Source organism: Mycetomoellerius zeteki, unplaced genomic scaffold (assembly GCF_001594055.1).
Source record: "Mycetomoellerius zeteki isolate Tzet28-1 unplaced genomic scaffold, Tzet1.0 scaffold294, whole genome shotgun sequence".
NCBI lineage: Eukaryota > Metazoa > Arthropoda > Insecta > Hymenoptera > Formicidae > Mycetomoellerius > Mycetomoellerius zeteki.
Window position 1 is genome coordinate 141,134 of NW_017257276.1, and position 23,993 is coordinate 165,126.

Below are 23,993 nucleotides of genomic sequence, written 5' to 3' on the forward strand. Positions count from 1 at the left end.
AAAAATAGGTATCACACACACACACACACACACACACACACAATTATATATGAGCAATTCTTTTTACATTTCTCCAAACTTGATTTTTTTTCTATAAGAAACAATGCAAAAATTATCCTTTTAATTATTTTTGACGTTTTTTCATTATATTGCTATTATTTTTATTATACTAAACAGTAATTTTACAACAAAAAAGGATGTATGCACATATTTCATATATAATTATACATGTTTATAAATATTTATACATATTTATGTATGTTTATATGTATTTATTTATATTCGTACATGAAAAATTTTTTACAGGATAAATATATATATATATATATATGTAGTTGTAAAAAAAATGCTAACAAGATGTAAAGATAAACAGTCCAATAAATTCAGTCAACACTTTATTTAAACCTCTGTTAATTATTAACGTTGATAATATAGCAAGATTTATATATTGATAATTCCAAATGTCATTGGAACACAATGGATAAACAGGATAGATAAATAAATCTGTAGGATATCTATATATCCTTAAATAGGACATATATAGGATATCTGTAATAGATAGGTTTTGTTTGTACGTTTGATCATGCGTACGATAATCATATATTATAGGTATACATTCGTCAATGAACCAGAATAGCACGCGGTGCATCGTTCGATTTGGTGGCCGTCTTGAATATATTCAACTGATGAAAAACATCTAACGTGTCTCGCATGAATTTATCCATCATGTCTTGAGTATGTTTCGGTGTTGGGGCTAATCTCAATTTCTCTTCGCCCTTTGGAACTGTTGGATAATTTATAGCTTGCACATAATGTCCTTTATCTCTTAATAAATAGTCTGCTATTTGACTACACACCAATGGATCTCCTATCTAAAAAAAAAAAAAGAATATCATTTTTATAGCAATAATTATTGTTTAATTATGAAGATCAATTAATTAAATCATTTAGTCGCAGCTTACTTTTATCGGAATAATGTGAGAGGGCGACGTTTCTAACGGAAGACCGGCGGCAGTAAGAATAGACTTCATATAGGCGACATTTTTCTGGTGATTCGTCCTCAATGATCTGCCCTCGTCCGATGCCAAAATCTCGACGGATGCCAAAGCTCCGTACAGGACAGTAGGCGGTAGCGAAGTAGTAAAAATAAAGCCGGCTGCATAACTTCTTATCATATCTATCAGCTTTGCGGAACCAACGATGTAGCCACCCACGTTGCCAAAAGCCTTTCCCAAGGTGCCGGATATAATGTCCATTTTGTGAAGTGCCCAATCCCTCTCGCCGATGCCAGCACCAGAGAAGCCATATAAGCCGACTGCGTGGACTTCGTCGACGAACGTTATCGCGCCGTATTTATGTGCGACGTCGCACAACTCTTCTAACGGACAGATATCGCCGGTCATGGAATGCACCGTCTCAAACGCCACAATCTTTGGCACGCTTTTGCCCACCTTCGACAGGAGCTCCTCCAGATGTTGCACGTCGTTGTGCCGGAATATATGCTTCGGCACGCCACTGTTTCTTATGCCCTGTATCATAGAGGCATGATTCCCAGCATCGGAGAAGACGTGACAATCTGGTAAAATTCTCGCTAACGTGAATAAGGTAGAGTCGTTAGCAACGAAGCAGGAAGTGAAAAGCAAACCAGCCTCTTTCTGATGCAGCAGCGCCAGTCGTTTCTCCAACATCTCATGACCCATGGAATTGCCCGAGATGTTTCTCGTGCCTCCGGCGCCAGCACCGAACTTGTCCAACGCTTCACGAACTGCGCTTATCACCGCGGGATGACGTGACATTCCTAGATAATCGTTGGAGCACCATACCGTTATGGGTCTCTCGCCCCATGAGTATTCCATAGCCACTGGAAAGTTTTCAGCCAGACGATTGACTTTCTTGAATACACGATACGAATGATCCTTCTTCTTTCGCATAAGTTGCTCGTGGAAAAATTCCTCATAAGGAAACTGCGCCTCCTCTTTTTGCTCCGTAGCACCTAGATTGATAACATCTTCCTCCATTGCTAGACTGGCTTTCTTAATGGCGTCCCGTTCTCTGGATAAGAAGGGACACTGATTTTGTATAGGCTCGGAAATCGGCTGAGACTCCTCCGACTCTGCCATTGTACTGAACAATCTTGACATTACTGGGCAATGTTGCCGGTAATTCATTATCAGGGATGATCCATAATTGCGGATGTAGTTTGCAGACAAACGGGTCAAAAATGGACACGGCATTATTCAGTCAGACGATCTGCAAGATAATTCAAAAGGTGACGAGTGTAATAAGTTTTGACACATTTAAGAGATCATCCTGAATAAAAAAATTGAGCTATATGAACACAAGTCCTGTTCTACTTGCAGTAATTACAGAATTAAAAAAATTTTGCTACTATCATATGGTGCTTTCCAGTAAGAAACACAGTGTAACGTGTAACACAATGATCATTTCATCTTTGTTTAAGGACTATGGCACACGAAAAACTTAAGGCAGTAAGACGTAAGCAATAAAAAAATCAACATGTTGGATCGGCTACTGCTTACATTACGGCCTTTTGGACTTTGTACAATGATTGGTCAATTTGCTTACTGCTTATGTTTTATTTAAGTTTGCTTAAGTGTTTTGTGTGTCATGGCCCTAATTGACAAATAACACAGATGTAATAAATGATGATTCACTGACCGTGTCAGCTGTGTGTCTCTTGCTGGAAAACACTCACTTAATCACTAAAATCACACATTTGACTAGCATCAAAACAAAAAAAAAGTAATACGAAAGAATTTATACCGATGTAGCAAATAAAATAGGAATGCACTGGATTATTGGATATCCGGTCGGATATCTGGAACAAAGCTTCCAAAAAGAAAAGGAAAGCAAGGGAAAAATAGCGATAATAATTTTCTTTTTCTCCCCAACAAGAAAAGAGAAAGAGGAAAGATGAACTGTGCAAGAAGTTGAGCTGAAAAAAATAAAATTTTGCATTAATGATGCCAAATGATGTAAACTTTTCAAGGAGCACATTAATTTATTATAATACTGAATTGTAAATAAATGATGTTTTCAATTCAAATGATTCTTCACAATTTTATTTTTAAATATTTCTCAAATGTTACTTCCTAGTAAAAACCAACTAACAGTAAACACATAACATCAATGTTGTAATTTCATACTCAATAATATCAAGGCAATATAACAAATTGTCATACATAAATGTTATACGTAACAGTTACATTGTTGAGTATAAAATCATAACATTGATGCTACGTTACTATTAATTATTAGCGTTTGCTAGCAGCAAAATTTTAAAACTTCTGTAATTACGTAAATGTTGAGAATAAGATCTATGTTGTAGTATGAGACTTTTTACTCAGGATAATCTCCCAAACATCCTGATAAAATTTGTTGTACTCGACTTACTTCTCAATTCATCATTCTGTACATACAGTATACGATATATTAAGTTAAGTGAAAATCAGCAAATACATAACGTTATGCAAATACTTGAACAATAATCTATAATTGGCTAAGTGAAAGGGATCGAAGTGTATATGTATGTACATAAACTAAATAAATCTACAGGTGATACCGAATGTAAATAATAATAAAAAAAAAAATCCGACGGTAGCATGACGGTGTGCAATTTGAAGATTATCTCAATCCAATAATTGCAATCTCTTGGGAATTGCATAATTCGCGTGCGAGAAAACAAGCAGAGAGAGGGGGACGTTAGATAACAATTTAACCTGTCATCCTAGACTCCAAACCGAAGCTTGCAAAAAAAGTAGATGGAAAAAAACTAAATTATATTCATATCGATGGCCACATGCGAGAATGTATGGCGGAACGAAGGAAAAGGAGAAAGTGACTGTCCGTGTCTCCAGGTGGTGGATACGTTACCCTTTCCGGCGATAATGATAAGACGAGTGCTGATACCGCGTCGGGCGTACCGTTGGATCAGCTGAAAGCGCAAGTTGAGACCGAAAGTCAGGTACAGGATACAGGGAGACCCGAAACTTTCAGAAGAAAAATTCAGATTATGTGAGAACGCGGGAGAATTCAATCCTTCTACCTTCACCGATCAGCTGCGTCAGCTGCCACCGCACTAGCTCGCAACAACTCGAGAGCGAGAGCGAACCCACTACTGCCACTAGTGTCACCGGTGCGCACTGGTACGGTGATGCCACTGCCACTGAAACCAACTGAAACAGCCCAAATCAAGTGGCAAGTGGTGGCAAGTGGTGGCAAGTGCTCACTGCCCAGTCAGCCCACTACCGACAATCACCGACCGTCACTGAACAGCACTGAACAGTGACTGACAGTAGTGACGCGCACAAGTACGCATTTACGTAACGCTAACGCACGGTCGCACGTTCGCACGTTCGGCGCATGCGGCCGGGGCCCGTCGGCCCATTGTACATACACAGTGGCTACGTTTACACCGTGCATTTAGGCCGCGGCCTATACAATAGATGTCCTTGTTTAGCCTGTATATTAAACAAAGACACCTATTGCATGGGTCGCGGACTAAGCGCACGGTGTAACGTAGCCACTACTATACTAGCATTTGTAAAAACGTCGAATCGACTCGAGAGAAACAGTCGATTCAGCTGAGACGTGTTCAAACGTGTCTCTCGTCACGTCTTTCACAATGAGCGAAATTAATTCGAAAAAAAAAATTGCGAAATGTAAAAGCTATAAATACGTGTCACTTGCGCTTATTACGACGTTCATATTCTCACGTTCGAACTAATAAACGACTGATGCGAATGCAAGTGATGCAAGTACGACACTTGGCGTAAATAATATTATTGTATCGTAATGACTAATTTTTATTTCTCATGTAAAACGCGCGCGCGGAAATTTAATATTCTTGGGGCGGATGATACTGTATTATTAACTCCGGGGTAAAAAGTTTTTCATACGTAATTTATATACGTCAACTATATAAAATTATACAAAATTATAATATATAGAAAATATATATAATAATTAGGTACAATTCATTACGTAATTACATATAATTTTGTACAATCTGTCTAACTTTTATATATGGTATAATTCAGAGTTCTTCATTTCACGGAAAAGAAGGAAACGTAGGACTTTGATTGGTATATTTCGTTATGCATTACGTGTCATGCGTGCTATGCAAGAGTGTACGCTCCCCGTTTAATGTCAGTTAATGTGATATTTGATATTATAAATGAATTATTAGCGTTTTCAGAATAATTGTGTTGAAAGTCCGAAAGTTATTGGCGCGCGATCATATCTGGAATAAATTGATTTAATGAAAAATATGGTATATAATGTATTATTCGAAACGTCTAACTTTGACCGATCATGGCTTTCTTTATCGTATTTGATGTATTCATACATACGGTCGTGCTTAAAATTCTTATAATGATTATAAATGAATATATTTGTTGAAATGAATATAACGTTGTCAGATACTGTCGAAGATACTTGTTCTCTGCTATGGTATCATTATGTGGCTTATATTGGTTTCAATAATTACTGCCTATTCTTTTTTTTTAACGTTTGATTCACAATTAACAGTTTGACTAAATAAGATTAGTTTTTCAAAGATGAAAATAAGATTATCGCTGGTAGAACAATCACATTAAACGATTTCAACTTCTACATTACAAATTTACAAATTTCGATGGAACACACATATTTAAGAAAGATGGAATATAGGAACATCCAATATGTATCAAAACATATATTTTTATTCGACATCTTACCCAGATAGCAAAATGTCTGCAGTCTTCTAGCAGACTGTCAGCAAATTCGAGCAGAAAATGACGGCAGTCTGCCATCAACTGCGTCCGCATTAGACTTGTGTTCTGTTAACATCGCCTATCGGCGCGACATAATGTGAAGGCAAACTGTTGGCAGAAACTGAGCAGATCCTGCCGATATTATCTGATTTTGTTATGTTTTTTCTAGCAGTCTGTCGACAGTATTATGTACATCTAATTCTGTAACAATACCGTTGCTATTTTGTTGGCATAGTGTGTAGCATGGTGGAAATACGTAAGGTGAGCTGTTCCCGTGGATGCGCAGTAGGAGAATGAATTTGGACAATATTTGATTGGTTATTCCAGTATAACCAGCGCTATTATACATCAGAAAGTACATGTTGGAACACATTTGATTGGTTATTTCCAGTATTGCTACCGCCATTATGCGCAATAGCTCACCTTACGTATTTCCACTATGGTGTGTAGCGTGACATTTAAAAAATCTGCTTTCTGCAGACTTGGCTGCAGAATCTGGGTTATGTAACATTGTAATTCTTTTTAATTCGTTTTAACATTGAGACCCGATCGGGGTCGAAACGTTTGTTATTGTACTTCTTTATATTTATTCCTGAATATTAAATGTTCTTAATTTGATTTAACTGGCTCATATAGTCCTTCTATTTATAATTTATATATATTTGTATTTTTGTAATCGTCGGTAAAAAACTTTTAGACGTGAATTTTCCTTGAAATCTGTAAGAAACGAAAGACGTGCTGCATATTAATAACATTTAATGTATATCAGACATCAAATGATGATACTTAAAAATCAAAAAGATATGTAAACTAACCTTCGTACTATATAATGGCTGCGTTCAGCAGAGAAAGCAGCTTTGCAACTGTTGTAAAATTCTTCAATATGATTGGTTTATACATTTAGATCTGTCAGGAACCAAAAGCAAGAACCAATCGTATTGAAGAATTTTACAACAGTTGCAAAGCTGCTTTCTCTGCTGAACGCAGCCATTGACACTGTTGCCATGTTTTGAACAATCGAAGGCAGCGTTCCGTTACACGCATGATGCATCTTGTTATTCACGGAATATTAAACAAGGATAAATGATGCATTATGCACATCATGCGTGAAACCACGTGAAACGGAACGCAGCCGAAGTGTAGTGGTTATGTAGCCCATTCGGAATTTTGTGTTGCTTTATCGTTAATATCTTGATAACGGGTTAGTAAATCGATATGAATTTTTTTTAAACGTTGGTCAGTATTTTATTTACTCACAAACAAATATTTTCAGAATATTGGCCATGTTGCTTCTTTATAATTTTGCTGATATAAGTGGGAATATGCTGTTGCTCGGTGAAAATAAATCGTTAAAATCGCTAAAATCGCTGAAAATCGCTAAAATCTATCGTTAATATCAATTAACCCATTTCAGTATGAAATATATTAAAACCCAAGTAGCAAAGTTCGTCATTTTGACCAACTTTTCAAATTCAAGTTATGTTTGTACAAATGGTTTGGTCAAGTGACCAAAAAGTGACCACAGGATTGCGTTCAGGAATTACGCCCAGATAACTCTGAGCTATAGGTTACGTTACGTACAATATATTAGCAAAAATGCACCCTAGAGTTATCTAGACGTAATTTCTGAACGTAGCCCAGGTTTTATCATGGTGTAATAAAGCTTAAAGCTGGTTCTACATTAGTCGCAAGCGTTGCGGTCCAATCAACATCAATCTAGCTCTCACTCTGATTGGACCACAACGGTTGCGACACGCTTGCGACACTGCGATGCGACTAATGTAGAATCAGCTTTATAGGTCCATGCGTACGCTGGCTCCATGGGACTTCACCTTTAAACTCGTCTGCTAAATATACAGCGGTTATAGGTCCATGCTATTAACACGTACCCGCGTCCCACATGAAGGTCATGGCACATAAAAAAACTTATTTAAACTTAAGACTTAGGCCAGTATTCATAGTCGATTCTTATTTCAAGACCGTCTTAAGTAGTGTCTTAAGACGCTAATGCGACTTTCTGATTGGTTCATGACACCTCAAGGCTGAACTTACGACGGAATACGGGCAAAGTTTTTTTATGTGCCATGACCTTGGGTGCGTTCGGGGAGACACTATTCGCGCTATTTAGCACTAAAAACCGTTCGCGGAGCTGCAGATAGCGATAACAAACACGATCATGACGTCATTGATAGCGTGTTACGTCACAACTGCGCGCTATCAACGCCATTCCTTCCGAGGTAGTGTATTGATAGCGTTAGCGTTTTCAAGCTCTGTGAACAGCACTGCTGTATTGTCGCACATAGGTCGAATGTTTCAACAATCGTTATAGATTATATATAAAAGTAAGAAAATGGCCCAATAATTTCAAATCAATAATAATAAAATCGAAGGGCTACGAGCCAAAAATTAAAACTTTAATATTCAACGAAAAAATACAAACATTATGTTTCGACACCGATCGGGTCATTATCAATGTAATAAATATAAATATAAATATAAAAACAAATTTTAAACGAGTGACATACTTTGGCGGTTATAAAAAAAATAGAAATGATTGGAAATGCTGTCTATTCGTCGATGATACATAGTATTAAAGTATCCTGTCTCATGCGCAACGTTAGTTATCCGAAAATATTAGTCATGTGCGGAATTTTCTGTTAATTAATTCATGTCTGATGGAAAATCATAGTTCTGTTAATGACATAAGGTATACTTAAAAAATTTTTTTCTCGAAATTACAAAAAGGCAAAATAAGTATAAAGTTATACATTAATCATAATTAAGATATAAAGATACACTAATGTATAAAAAACTATGTATATATTATTGTGTTTCGGTCACAAACGAAATGCAAGTTTATACATAAAATAAAAGAATATTTACCTAAAAGTAAGTCAAGATTGAGCTGTACCAAGTCCTCATTAGAAAAATGTGGTTAGGATTACATAACATAGTCAGTAAATAAAAAGAAGACGACTCACACAGGCAAAAATACGTTAGAGTTATAAGACAAATTAATGTGACATACAAGAATAGACGTTAAGTATTGAAATGATGGAGAAAAAGGAAGAAGGTTTTATATAAAATGAGAAGGAAGGGGGGGGGGGAAGGTTAGGAAAGGGAAAGACAATGACTGAGAGAGGGAGGAATAAGAAAAGAATTAGGAGGGGGAGAGTGACTGTATGATTTGGAGATAAGATTCTGGTAAGGATTCCGTTTCCACTTGCTTATTTAGACCTTGCTTTTGTCTTTTAATGTGAACCATCTTTGAAATCAATCTTTTATTATATGAGGGTTCATTGTCTAATATTTTAACATTTTTCCAATTAAAATTGTGATTATAATTGACATGATGATCGGTGATAACTGTTGGAGAGCCTGTTTTTTTTATTAATATCAGAGATGTGTCCATGCAATCTTGTTTTCAATTTTCTTTTGGTTTGGCCCACATAACTTTTGCTTCGCAATCATCACATGAAATTTTATAAACTACATTTTGATTGGAAAGTAATTCGAGTTGATCTTTTCCTTTTTTTATTAAACTTTTTAAAGTGTTAGGGATAGTATATGCTAATTTACATCTAAATCTCATTGAAATAGGCAAGAAACTTTCAGAGATTGTTTTTACATATGGAATAGTAAAGAATTTGTCTTTGATATATGTGTGTGCAAATTAACACGTACCTTCCTTAGATTTACTTCCTTAGATTTGTTTATGTGATATTTTATTCTTTTTTCCATGGTAGAAAAAGTGAACTGGATTGGATACCCATTATTTAAGAAACTGTTGAGTGCATTGATTAAATTTTTTTTGGTGTAAACGGGGGTGGGATAATAGGATTGTTTTATCCACCATACCAATAATCACGCCCCTTTTGTAGCATGAGTGAAGTGAATGAAAATTAAGAAAAGGTTGTTTTATGATATCTATCAAAGATCTTTTGATTTTCAATAATAATCAAGGTATCTAAAAAACTTAATCTTCCCTCATTGCCAACTTCCATCGTGAACTGTAACCTCTCATGAAAGGAATTAAAAATGTTCAAGATATCGTCAATAGTATCTAATGGTGCTGCTAAAATGACATCATCCACATATCGATAGTAAAACAATAAATTTACTGGTAACCTCTCTAATGCAAGTTGTTCTAGGTCTTGCATTATCATCTCAGTAACAATTGAAGACAAAGGTGAATCTATGGGAGTGCCAAAAATCTGTTTGTAGTATTTATTATTGAAAGAAAAATAAGTAGAATTTAAAACCAACCGAATTGCTATCCGAAATTCTTTGTGTGAAATACCAGTCTTCTCCGATATGTAACTCCATCTTCTACCAATGCTATCAAGAGCCAATTCGACAGGGACATTGGTGAAAAGAGAAACCACATCGAGAGAAACGAGTACATATTCAGATTTAAATGACATTCCGTTTAATTTTTCAAATAAATGGAAGCTATAATTCTTTATTTGATTAGGAGCCTCCGGTATAGAATTATAAATAATATTGTGCAAGTAAAATGAAAAATAATATAACGGACTATTTATGGAAGAAACAATCACTTTTAAAGGATTACCCGGTTTATGGATTTTTGCTAGACCATGGGCTCTGGGAGTATTACCATCAGTGATGTTCAACCTCCGATACGTGGATTCATCGATAAACTTCTCTTTATTTTTCCACCTAATGAGTAAGGAATGCAACTCCCCCGCGTCAATATCCTCGAAGGATCCCTCTCAATGTATGAATAAGTACTAACATCTGAAAATATCGCTTCCATACTTGCTATATAACTATCTCTATCTAAAATAACAGTGACATTCCCTTTGTCAGCATTACTAATGAGTAGATCAGGGTGATGTTTGACAAATGTTTTTGTTGATTGTAAACAATCAATTATCATTTTTTTCATTTTTATTTACTGACGGAAAATTGTTATAAAATCTATTAAGAATTTTTGTATGGAATTATTTCTGACAAAGTTTATAATATTGCTGGGCCGACCGACTACATTATTCTCTATGTGCTTTATGAATTCTATTAACGTTCTCTCAAAATTGTTCTTATCAATTGGGAGACCAAACCTTTCACCTAATTGTAATAGAATTTGTACATCTTTAGTAATGTCAGTGTTACTCAGATTAACAAACCATCTTTCATGCAAAGGAGTGTCAAGAGGAGACGTATCACAAAAATCAACAGGAGAAATCTTAATTTTTTCCATTTCAGTGGATTGATCAGTGTCGCAAATGTCATCAGAATTGTTAGAAACTTTTATATGAGAAGTATTTTTCGAAATATCATTATTATCAACGACGTTATGAATCAAAGAAACATATGAAATCGGTTTGATTTTCGATTTCATCAATTTTTCTTTTTTTGTTCTTAACCATTCCATTTTTTTATTAATCCTATGTGTTTGATAAAAAAAATAGGAGTTACTAATGTGATCTTGAAATTTAAAAAATTCACCTTCTACAGAAGCCAGCAATAAATTAGGGATAATATTTGTAACATCAAAAACCTTGATTCTGGTAGAATGTAAATGCTTATAAGCATCTTTCAACTCCAAACGCATAATCGCCTTTACATTATTTAGTTGAATAATTTCTAATCGTTTATAATAAGAATAATTATAAAGAGTAAAATTATTTATTTTAATAAACCTATATAAATATGGAGGAACTATATCCAATTTGAGACAAAATTAAAAAAATTTTATACGCATCCTAACATTCACACTTAGTTTTATAAGATTGCATGATTTCTTTAGAATATTACAAGTCTTTATTCCGAAGTTATTTCTAATGAAAGAAAAAGTGAAAGAGGAACAGTGTGACATAAAACGCATCATTTCGCCCGCGTATATTAAAATATAAAAGTAAGAAAATGGCCCAATAATTTCAAATCAATATAATAATAAAATCAAAGGGCTACCAACCAAAAATTAAAACATTAATATTCAACGAAAAATACAAACATATGTTTCGACACCGATCGGGTCATTATCAATGTAATAAATATAAATGTAAAAACAAATTTTAAACGAGTGACATACTTTGGCACTTATAAAAAAAATAGAAATGATTGGAAATGCTGTCTATTCGTCGATGATACATAGTATTAAAGTATCCTGTCTCATGCGCAACGTTAGTTATCCGAAAATATTAGTCATGTGCGAAATTTTCTGTTTAATTCATGTCTACGGTGTTAGCTGATCTCTTACGGAACACAGCTATGTTAGTTACAGCGCTACCAACCTTGTAACTAAAAAGAAAATTTTCGACACAGCTATCGGAACACAACCATAGTCTGACTGAGCAAAATACGAGCTGAATACGTCTGAATACGGGCAAAGTTTTTTTATGTGCCATGACCTTGAGTGCGTTCGGGGAGACACTATTCGCGCTATTTAGCACTACAAACCGTTCGCGGAGCTGCAGATAACGATAACAAACACGATCATGACGTCATTGATAGCGTGTTACGTCACAACTGCGCGCTATCAACGCCATTCCTTCCGAGGTAGTGTATTGATAGCGTTAGCGTTTGCAAGCTCTGTGAACAGCACTGCTGTATTGTCGCACATAGGTCGAATGTTTCAACAATCGTTATAGATTATATATAAAAGTAAGAAAATGGCCCAATAATTTCAAATCAATAATAATAAAATCGAAGGGCTACGAGCCAAAAATTAAAACTTTAATATTCAACGAAAAAATACAAACATTATGTTTCGACACCGATCGGGTCATTATCAATGTAATAAATATAAATATAAATATAAAAACAAATTTTAAACGAGTGACATACATTGGCGGTTATAAAAAAAATAAAAATGATTGGAAATGCTGTCTATTCGTTGATGATACATAGTATTAAAGTATCCTGTCTCATGCGCAACGTTAGTTATCCGAAAATATTAGTCATGTGCGAAATTTTCTGTTTAATTCATGTCTACGGTGTTAGCTGATCTCTTACGGAACACAGCTATGTTAGTTACAGCGCTACCAACCTTGTAACTAAAAAGAAAATTTTCGACACAGCTATCGGAACACAACCATAGTCTGACTGAGCAAAATACGAGCTGAATACGTCTGAATACGGGCAAAGTTTTTTTATGTGCCATGACCTTGAGTGCGTTCGGGGAGACACTATTCGCGCTATTTAGCACTACAAACCGTTCGCGGAGCTGCAGATAACGATAACAAACACGATCATGACGTCATTGATAGCGGGTTACTTCACAACTGCGCGCTATCAACGCCATTCCTTCCGAGGTAGTGTATTGATAGCGTTAGCGTTTGCAAGCTCTGTGAACAGCACTGCTGTATTGTCGCACATAGGTCGAATGTTTCAACAATCGTTATAGATTATATATAAAAGTAAGAAAATGGCCCAATAATTTCAAATCAATATAATAATAAAATCGAAGAGCTACGAGCCAAAAATTAAAACATTAATATTCAACGGAAAATACAAACATATGTTTCGACACCGATCGGGTCATTATCAATGTAATAAATATAAATATAAAAATAAATTTTAAACGAGTAACATACTTTGGTGGTTATAAAAAAAATAGAAATGATTGGAAATGCTGTCTATTCGTCGATGATACATACTATTAAAGTATTCTAGAATACTGTCTCATGCGCAACGTTAGTTATCTGAAAGTATTAGTCATGTGCGGAATTTTCTGTTAATTAATTCATGTTTGATGGAAAATCATAGTTCTGTTAATGACATAAAGTATACTTAAAAAAATTTTTTCCCGAAATTACGAAAAGTTTTAATTTTTGGCTCGTAGCCCTTCGATTTTATGTAGATTATATATGTTCCTAAGTTGTCCATAGGTTCGTCTGTATGTAACATTAAAATTTAGGCTGTGTTCCATAAAGTGGCGTCTACAATAAGATTTTAAAGCATAAAATTTGAGCTTTAAACTTTAAGCCACAAGAAATTGGGTGCATTGAGTGCATTCAGTACTACAACCGCTCACTGAGCGCTTAGTCAGTGCTTGCATCTTATTGGCATATTCCGTTAGAACTAAAAATATAGACCAAACAGATACATGAGCTCACTGAGCGCTCAGTGAGAGGTCGTGATACTGAATGCACCCATTGATTAATCACGATCGAATGTGAGAAGAACACTCGATTATTGATGGTTCAATTTTTTACGATTTAAGGCTTAATCTTAAATTTTACGTTATAATTTGGTAAAGATCGACCTAAAAAATCTAGACTAATTGCAACATGCATATTATAGCCCTTTTCGTATAAAAAAAAAAAACGATTCCAATGCATATGGCCGGTCACAGAAAGGTTGAAACATTTTTTTTCGATGTCTTTCGAAACTCAGTCTTACTCGTAGAATGGTTGAATGTAAATGAGTGGATCTATAAGTAAGAACTAATCGCTTGGTGAGCAAACTGCATTCCGAAACTCATGGAAAAAAAGTGTTACAACCTTTCTGTGATCAGCTGTACACGGAAGATCGATCTCGGGTCTTAAGAATCGATTCGTCGATTTAATCGGAGCTTAAGAATCGATCTAAAAAATCAAGAATCGAAAGTAAAAGAATGGATTTTCTAAAAAATCAATCTTGAACATCCCTAGTACTGAATGCACGCGTTTGCTGGATTCACCTTGCATCCGATTTTCGTCGTACGACGCTTTGCATCCAATCAGAAAAAATAGAGTTGACCGAGTAAAGTTTTGGAACGCACCGTGGCGTGGCGCGTGCACGATTCGCTTGAGGTTATGTTGAACTGTGTTTATCACCCCGTAGATGTGCAGCTGCATACGCAAATTACGTCTTGGTGAGGGTAAGCGCAACAATGTGACCTTTGACCAATCGAACGCGCAGTTTATTTCCCCGATCGCAAGGTGCATCGTCCCGCATTGCACGCGCCTCGCGATGACTTGTTTTCGAATCAGGTTGCTGACGACTGCCTGCTGGCGAGTTCAGTGGTTTTAGTAATTGATGACTGATAGAACGTGCGTGGACTAAATTCGTCATGGCGAGTACGAGGAATGAGGTAAGCCCATCGATCGCGTCGCGATAACTTTCTTCATCTCTGATTTTTCGGTGACGCGGACAGATATAACCTTTCCCTGCGACCGATATTTGTCAATGCGTTGACAGAAACGTAGAATTTTGACGAAATATATCATAAGCTTTTAAAAAACTTTTTATAAGAGTGGAGTTTAATAATAGCGATGTATCTATAAAGTTTGAATTTTGTTATGTTGACTCGTGGTTTTGTTTATTACATTTGATAGTTTGACATTTACCTATTTGCGTTAGATTGCGTGGAATTATATTTTAACAATCATATACTTACTTTTGTGTGATTAATAAGAGAGGCGTAACATATGAAACGAAATCATGGACAGAAGGAACTCTCAAGAATGTATATTATTCACCGCTATAAAATTTTTTTTTTATATATATTAATATATATTATAGGTAAATATTAAGAAGATCCCGGTCCACTCAGATTTTGATAAAAATACACTCATTCGACGCGTTTTTGCATGAAATAAACAAATCTGGCAGAAAGCAATATTTGATTTTAGTCTATTATTAAATTGTTTTTGTTGGATTTTGTAAAATGTATTTCAGTATTTTAATGGGGCAGATGTAATGCTTTTTATTATCTAAGATTGTACTTTCTTTTTCATTTTCACCAAATATCAAATGTGTATCATTTCATTTTACGCATCCACAGTTGATGTGAGTCTATCTAACATAATTATGTCCCTTTGGAGCTGACGATGGGTCTACTCAAGTTATTCAGTTATAAGTCTCTTTGTCAAAAATTCAATTTTTTTTATGTTACGTCTGCAATTTTATTCTTATTAAAATATAGTTAGTATTCATTTTTTGTTATTTTGATTCCTTGAATCACAAATCAATTAAAATTGCTGATAAGAACCACAGCAATTATTAATGTGAAATATTAACAAACACTATTACATAGTGTTTGTAAAGATGGATGATACAAACGTGCAGACATTCTGACTCCTCTTTGAATCTTCTTCATTGCAATGAGAAATAGATAGAAGGATAGAAAAATTAACATAAATTAAATAGGTGTGTTACAGACTCAGCGTCATTAATGTGATTACAGATTTAATGTAATTGTAATACATAATTGTATTATAGGTTTTGTATTATAGGCAACAGTTCGAGTTAAATATAAATAGTGTTCAACTATACTAAAAACAGATCTATTACTGTAGTAATTATTATATATATTTGTTAACCATAGTTCTTTTCCTTTGTACAGGATAGAACTGTGTTAGAAGCAGAGACTATCTTTCTGTTAATGAAGAAGGGCTTTCCCATCTCTCGCAATGTGAGAGCTCAATGGTTACTGGAGCATTTGGACTCTGTGATAAGTATACAATGCCCTAATATGAAAAGTAAAGAGGAACCGGAACTGGAAATAGTGTCTGTGTTGCCAAAGGATAAACCTGTCGCATGGTCTATAGACACCAGCTACCAATTTCTTTATAAAGTTGTTTCAACGACATCGATTGTATTCCTGGCGCACAAGTATAGGATGGTCTTCAGCTTAGATTTAAGTCCATCGCTTGCCACTGTTGTGAGTGCTATAAAATTATAATTTTGTTATGGAATATTAATTTTTATAATGGTGTATATCAGCTGAAATAAAATAAATGTCTCTTTAGGATGTACAAAGCGGAGAGATTGTCATTGACGAGGTATGTCTGACGACGAAGCGGTGTCTAGAAGGTATAACTAGACCTGTGAGTATCTTTTTCTTTATACGTTGCAAATTCATAAAAAAAAAGGAATATTCTTAATTTACTATATATCTGTATGTAGTTTACTGTACCAGGCAGCAGGCGCGTGATGCAGCCTGAAATTTATGTGACTGTGATAGCTCATACGCCGTTCTTTACAAGCCCGGCGCAACAAGTACTAGTACAAGGATGGCTGATCACTGCGGATAACGTAAATTCTCTCACACAATACATAGAAAAACAGTTGTACCTGTTAGAGGAGAGAGTGGCGACCGTCACAGCCATAGCTAATCAACAATTAGAAAATTTAAGAGCAGAGAGTGAGCGTTTGGTAGGGAGGCTTTTTGAGGAAAGTAGCACCTGCTTGAACAAAAATAATTGTAATATCTCCATAGTTTCACCGGAAGCCAGTTTTGTAAATATGCTGAGATACGGGATGCTGGCTCTGACACTTTTACCTGAGCACAGCTGTGCACGTGAGTTTGTAATTTATGATCGTATTTAGCGGGTTACATATTACCTAATGTATACTTGCTATGCAAGGTAATGGAAAAAAATGTTGTGGAGAACAGAGAGTGCAGAGAAAGAAACATTTTCAGATATGGTAATAGTCACGGATGGTATCATCGGAATTAAGAACGCTCACACGTTAGATTCCATTATACAGCAGCTACGCGCAACGACGGTTGCATGTAGCTTTTTGCGCGTAGGCAGCGCGTACAATCCACATTGCGCGGACGGTCTAGTGCCATATCAAGATCTATTGTATTTTATCGCTGCAGCTACGCTTGGTAGTTACATGTCCTTCAATTCATATGTGGTACATAGACATGTAATCTATATCGCTGTGCCTACTTAGTAGCAACATTAATTACTACTAATATAACTGTTTTATCTATAGATGCCTGTGCATGAGACAAATATGAATCTTTATCATAAACATTTTTTATGCTGGCAATTATATCGGGACATATCGGACGATAATACATCGGATCGTCACTGTTGGCGAACTGAAAATAATTGCTTCCATGGACATACAAGTGGTCAACTATTGAAAAAACAGATTGATGACAAAGTTACTTGTACTTTAAGCAGTCTGCTGTGTTGTCGTCTAAGAGAAGGATACTTAATAAAAAGAGTCAGCGTACGTGACGACATTCTTGAAATAAATTTCGTATTATTATGGAAAACCAACGTTTTCTTGGAATATTTAGTAACGTGTCCGTGGTCTTCAAAATCATTATCTTTATCCAACGTGATACAATATACCATTACCGTAGAAGGTAGATTGAAGACAATAAATAATTTAAGATGTGTTGAATAACACAATTGCACATTTATTCGTAGCCTGAACTGAAATTAGTTTTTATTACAGCTCCATACGAATTTTTACATGACATTACATGCCTATCGAAAAAACCATTGAACTCGAATTATCGCCAAGGTGTCATCTCTCGTTTTTGGACGGCATTGACATCATTAACCGAAAGTGACAATATGTTAGCGCATTTTAGTTGGTTTCCAGGATCTGGATGGACTTGGTATAGCGTACCAGATACTATCAGAAGCGGAATGCCTGTGTTTTACTTATCATCTTATCCATCACCAAGTACAGTACAACTTAGGTATATTTATTTGCTTTATAAACAAAATAATTATTATGATATGGTTGTAACGAATATAGTTTTTCAAAATAAAGAAAAATCGTAATTCGACATTTATATATTATATGTTACTTTATAGTGACGCCGCCTGCCCACAGTTTGGACAGATATGGCAACCGGTTGTCTCTTTAGATCCGCTTCAGTGGGCGCGTTGGATGCACACTCAGAGAATTACGTTAATCCTAGCTTACGATAGACCGTTGCCAAGGCATCTTCATCAAGCAAATCAGAGCGGTCGTTTTCAATGCGTTCAAAGTCGGCAAGCGGCGGCCGTACTGTACGCTATGTTGAAAAATTGGGCGACTTTTGTACTAGTCGAGAATCACACATATGTCCAGTTCATATATAGAGAGGCGGAAAAGCCGCCAGTGTCATTTTCATTGATTCGTATTAATTGCAAAGCGCTCTGCGTCGTACTCAATATAGCATTCGCCGGCGGCACTGAAGGTGTCGTCCGTCACAATGTAGTTGTAGATCTTGTGGACAGATTATCCAAGCTCACCCTGCCAAATAGGCCAACGGAGCAACGTGAGATTCCGTGTTGCACAATAATACATAAATCACTCGAGCGAATTCTCGTAAGGTATGAGCGTATACCAAGCAATCTGAATATGGTGGTGTTTCCTGACGGAACTCAGCCAACTTGCACCAGGGCTGCACTGGGACTATTGGGAGGTAGCCTAACAACTACCCTATCCAGATATTTATATCACAATCGTTGGCTGTGGCATGTTAAGCGACCGTTCGTTCAAACTATCCCGGGAATTACTTTGTCTAGGCTAAACATTACTGCAATCGCGAGAATACTCTCTACAATTACAAAGTAAATACATTGGTATTTTACGAGATAATTACAAGAATGATGTTAAGTGAGATATCTATTCTATTTGTAGAATACGTCTAGGAGAGGGCTTTAATTTTGCGTATTCAGCAGCTGGCATCACAAACATGGTGTTGGAAGTGCAAATGCAGGGCTTCGGGAACGACGAGAATTCTTATCCGTGTATTATTCAATACGTTTTGTTCCCGCCACATGTTGTGCCGAATGCGGCATTAGAATGTGACAGCGGTACCGAAGATGACACGGAAGAAGGTATATACAGGAGTATTTATCTCAATAAAATAAAAGGATTATTTGATGACATGATACAATAAATGAATGATTTTTATGATATGTCAGGTATTGCCGAGGCAGAAGTATGGACTGAAGATTCGGAAGGATACAGCGATTTTCAAATCGTTACAGAGGTTTGGGTTGAACCACAATGTGGTTATGTACAAATGCCTACACAGTCGATTGCTATGTATATGTATCCTCTGCAGTATCATCAATTACCAGATGCAGTAAGTACAATTATGATATTGATATAAATTTTAGTTTTGCATGTGTTTTTTTGGTGTGTATTTGCTTGGGCGTGTTTGTCATCAACGAATAATAATTATTCAATTAATATACTCATCTTTTCATATACAGGGTGTCCTATTTTAATTTCCCCAGGCAAATATCTCGAAAAATATGGAAGATAAGAAAAATATTTTAGACAAAAGTTGCATGGTTTAGAAGAGGACGTATTTTGGTCATGTTGTATTTTTTCTAGGTGGAGGGGCCAAAAAGATATGAAGATCACCTCCTTTTTTTCAAATGGAACTGTATAATTTTTGTTACACAATATGATTCACAATAAGAATCTTATTTTATATATATAGACCGTAACATGTGAGAACAATCAATACTAAAAATTAAAATGCCTATAACGGTCGAAGCTAGATCTTTAATGCTTAGATGATAATTCAATCTTGAATTACTATATATACTATATATGTACTTGCATATATAGCATGTTTGTAATCATTTGAACTGCGCGCCGAATTGTTTTTCCGAACTTATAAACGCAATTAAACTACTATAGTAATATTGCGAATTAAATTGACAAGCAATTTTAATAATTTAATGCTCAATCAGGCATCATATTGTAAAGATGTTAATATGTTGAAAAACTATAAACAATATGATTCCTTTAATTATTCTGCATATAAAAGTATTAAGGTAGTGACATAAAAAAACTATAGTTTGTGAGATATTTTGTACTTTATTTTGGCATATATTGACATAAAATGTTAAATAACTCGTAAACTATTAATTTTTTTATAATCGTACTTTAATACTTTTATGAACAGAATAATGAGATGAATCAATTGGTATAAAGAAAACACATAATTGCTTTAAAAAAATATGTGAGCAAAGTATATAATTTTTTAAATAAGCAGCTATATGCTTTCTTTCCACCAATTGATTCATCTCATTATTCTGTTCATAAAAGTATTAAGGTATGAATCTGTATAAATTAATAGTTTACGAGTTATTTAATATTTTATGTCAATATGTGCCGGAATAAAGTATAAAATATCTCGTAAACTATTGGTTTTTTGGCACTATCTTAATACTTTTATATGCAGAATAATTAAAGGAATCATAGTGTGTAAAAAAAATTATACAATTCCATTTAAAAAAGTGGAGGTGACCTTCATATTTTTTTGACGCCTCTACCTAAAAAAAAGACGACATGACCAAAACACGTACCCCTCTAAACCATGCAACTTTTGTCTGAAACATTTTTCTACATCTTCCATATTTTTCGATATTTGCTTGGGGAAATTAAAATGGGACACCCTCTATAAATATAAAGACAGCCTAATAATCCGTTTGATATAGATTAATCAGTCATCAAAAAACGTCTTTATATATATTTCTACTATATGTGTGTTTCTAGTGTCCATCTATAATATTTTAATAAAGTTTAGTTTAACTATCCGCAAAACATCTATGAGCTTACTTAAATTGATAAGACGCGATTAAAATTCCTTGAACGTCTTGAGAGTGATAAGATATCTTCAGTCGATACTTCATTCTGGGGTACATTTACAACATATGTGTCTACGTAATTTATAAAGCAGTGGAAATATTAAAAATTGCAATACTAATCATTGATATTTATGTGTTATATATCACGTAATCTCTGACGATATCCGCAATCGTAAATATTCCAAGAAATATTCCGTGCCTGATATCTTATTTTTGTATATTTGTTTTATTTGTTGCAATGTACAAACAGCTATTTAGCAATCTTCAAACCCACTTATTCAAATTCATATAAAAATATTACGTATATCAGAAACTGATCAATACATGTATAATCCTGGTAAGTCTATCTTGAGTTCACATGTTTCTATACAACGGACGGTATTAGCTTTAGCCTTATCTTGAGCTAACTTGATAATGTATGTGATAACACAAAAATTATTCTGATGTACGTATAGTCATCTAAAGTGTTTTATTTTGCTAGGTACTGAATCTATCTAATAGTAAATATCTCTCAGTGATCATTTAATTTACTCTATTTCTATATATACTGTTGCAGACATCACGTGAGTCATTTTGAAACGAAAATTCTAATATCAAAATGTCGAGGCTATAATAGTTTTTTAATTATAAGCACTTAAAGTTTGCGAATGATATCACCTAAAGTTTGCGCGTAGTTGTTTAGGCGTAGTTGGCATTTTGTTCCACAAATCCACAGTACAACGCAAAATGTCAATTACATTTAAACGCGCGAATTTTAGGCGATATGATTCGCTAACTTTAAATATATACTTATATAATTCAAAAACTACGATAGCTTTGCCATTTTGGTATTAGAATTTTCATTTCAAAATGACTTGAAGAATTTGCCATTGATGATGCGGTACTGTCTGAGATAGGGAATGGAAAGTTACTTTTTAAAAGTAACTAGTTAGAGTTACATTTACTCGTTACCGAATAAAAGAAGTAATAAGTTACCGTTACCAGTTACCATTATTTGAGAAAGTAACTTTTCGTTACTTTTTTAAAATCGACGATCACAGCGGACGAGCCTAGCTTTCTAGTCTCAAGCGCTATGCACTGTAAAAAATTTTTGTGTAAAATTACAACTATTATAGTGGGTAATTTTGAGACCCACTATAATTATTGTAAACGTCCACGCGTTTGTAAATTGCAAATAAAAATAATTTGTTGGTTTGCAACTAAGCAGATTGTGGAAGTACAATTACAATGTGTATGTGTAGTTATAGGAAAGATAATATGACAATACATTTTGCAGGGTGTCCGGAAAATCGAGGTCAATACTTAGGTGATTTGGGATCCAAAAAGAAGGGAAAAAAAGCTATATAAATATAGGTCCTATATAAATATAGGAAATAAGTCGTTTCCGTGTTATAATTTTTATATTAAAAAAAATTGTAATTTATTTTTCATAATCACAATCGTAATTTATTTCATAGTGTTTTAACATAAATAATTACATTTCGGATTATTTTGGCGTTAACCAGGATGCACCACGTGGAGGTACAGTCCGCTTATTTCCGGATCTATGTTTATACAGCTTTTTTTCCTGCTTTTTGGGTCCCGAAGTATTGGTCTCGATTTTCCGGACACCCTGTATATTATTGTATATTTAACAGCAATACACGAAAAATTATATATATGTTATATTGCGTAATATTACTAAAATTTGGATAATTATAGAAAATATTCAAAATATCCTGCTATTTACGTAATTTTCCATAAAATGAGATATATTTATACAATAAAAGCAAATTTACATAATTTTTGTGGAATTACAATTTCTGTAAAATTGCATGATTTTTTATATTTACAGGACAAATTATGTAATTTTTACATCTATTATGTGCGTAAATTTATGAAATTTTTTTACAGTATGAGTGGCTTGTGTCGTATCGTGTCCAACCGTGTTCAAAGTAACGATAAAAGTAACTGTAAAATTCGTTATCGTTACCAAAAAAATGTAACTTCGTTACCGTTACAATTACCAAAGAAAAAAAGTAACGCAGTTACCAGTAAAGTTACCAAAAAAGTAACTGTAACAGTACACAGTTTACAAGTAACGAGTTACTTCCATACCCTGGTCTGAGACAGTACAGTTTGAATTGTTATGTAATTATAACATGTACTTGATCACATAAGTATATGTGTGTCGCGTCCATCGTCCAAACTCAAAGTTTCGACGAAAGTTTCCATGTTTCTACCCAATTCCTACCTTCTAGATTCTAAAATATTAGAAGTATCCATAAGAGGGAATTTTATTTACTTAGCGATTGCTTTAGTTTACCTTCCATTGATTTCGTAATGCACGTCTACGAATATAAGTTTATATAATAATTTATAGTGTTATCCCATAGAATATTGAGTAATTTTTATGGTATTGAAAAGGAAAAAGATAATGCATCTCTCGTCATTGAACAAATAGCTCCGATAAAAGGGATAATATTAAACTAATAATTTACCGAAAGCAATGTAGTGATAGAACACGATTCGTGTAAATATCTTATAACTTCATGGCGTAGCATGTAGCTTTATCTCCAATCTTATCTTTCTTCCAATTCTGATAGAGATGCTTATAAAATCCGTGTATGCACTGTCATTTGACGATGAAGGACGATAAGGAAAAAGATACTTACGCTTTCTATCGTCGCAATATGATTTTATTGCAAGTTTTTTCCATGTATGAATTCTAATTAAGAGAGAAAGGAAGATTGAATATTTTACATGTTATATTTCGTAAAATGTTTTTAAATACTTGTTTTCTCGATTCGTTTACTGTTAGCATTGAAGTTTATTGATTAAATAATGTGTGTTGGTGTGTTTAACAAAAATAATACTATAGCGCGCGCGCGCGCACGCACGCACGCACGCACGCACGCACGCACGCACGCACGCACGC

The 23,993-nt window shown here is 34.7% G+C and overlaps 2 protein-coding genes across 2 annotated transcripts in view; one reads left to right on the forward strand and one right to left on the reverse strand.

Moving 5' to 3' along the window:
* Window positions 1-438: 438 nt before the first annotated feature.
* Window positions 439-4,284, reverse strand: Alas (5-aminolevulinate synthase). Its single transcript, XM_018450752.1, has 3 exons — window positions 3,895-4,284; window positions 963-2,250; window positions 439-872 (listed from the first exon to the last, which is right to left on the reverse strand). The coding sequence occupies exons 2-3, from the start codon at window positions 2,232-2,234 to the stop codon at window positions 621-623; spliced, it is 1,524 nt and encodes a 507-aa protein (XP_018306254.1). The 5' UTR covers window positions 2,235-2,250; window positions 3,895-4,284; the 3' UTR covers window positions 439-620.
* A 10,337-nt stretch (window positions 4,285-14,621) lies between these two features.
* LOC108724388 (protein SZT2) overlaps window positions 14,622-23,993 on the forward strand; it is a 24,754-nt gene continuing 15,382 nt past the window's right edge. Inside the window, exons 1-10 of the mRNA XM_018450743.1 lie at window positions 14,622-14,814; window positions 16,069-16,386; window positions 16,475-16,552; window positions 16,632-17,025; window positions 17,149-17,369; window positions 17,451-17,832; window positions 17,925-18,174; window positions 18,293-19,036; window positions 19,107-19,306; window positions 19,394-19,557. Coding sequence (XP_018306245.1) covers window positions 14,794-14,814; window positions 16,069-16,386; window positions 16,475-16,552; window positions 16,632-17,025; window positions 17,149-17,369; window positions 17,451-17,832; window positions 17,925-18,174; window positions 18,293-19,036; window positions 19,107-19,306; window positions 19,394-19,557 — 2,772 coding nt within the window. The 5' untranslated portion in view covers window positions 14,622-14,793. The remainder of the gene's footprint in view (window positions 14,815-16,068; window positions 16,387-16,474; window positions 16,553-16,631; window positions 17,026-17,148; window positions 17,370-17,450; window positions 17,833-17,924; window positions 18,175-18,292; window positions 19,037-19,106; window positions 19,307-19,393; window positions 19,558-23,993) is intronic.

Excerpts from the sequence above, each read along its gene's own strand:
- Alas (XM_018450752.1), bottom strand. The coding sequence starts at position 2,234 with ATGCCGTGTCCATTTTTGACCCGTTTGTCTGCAAACTACATCCGCAAT. Across the intron at positions 873-962 it reads CTCACATTATTCCGATAAAA|ATAGGAGATCCATTGGTGTG; the intron begins GTAAGCTGCGAC and ends TTTTTTTTTTAG.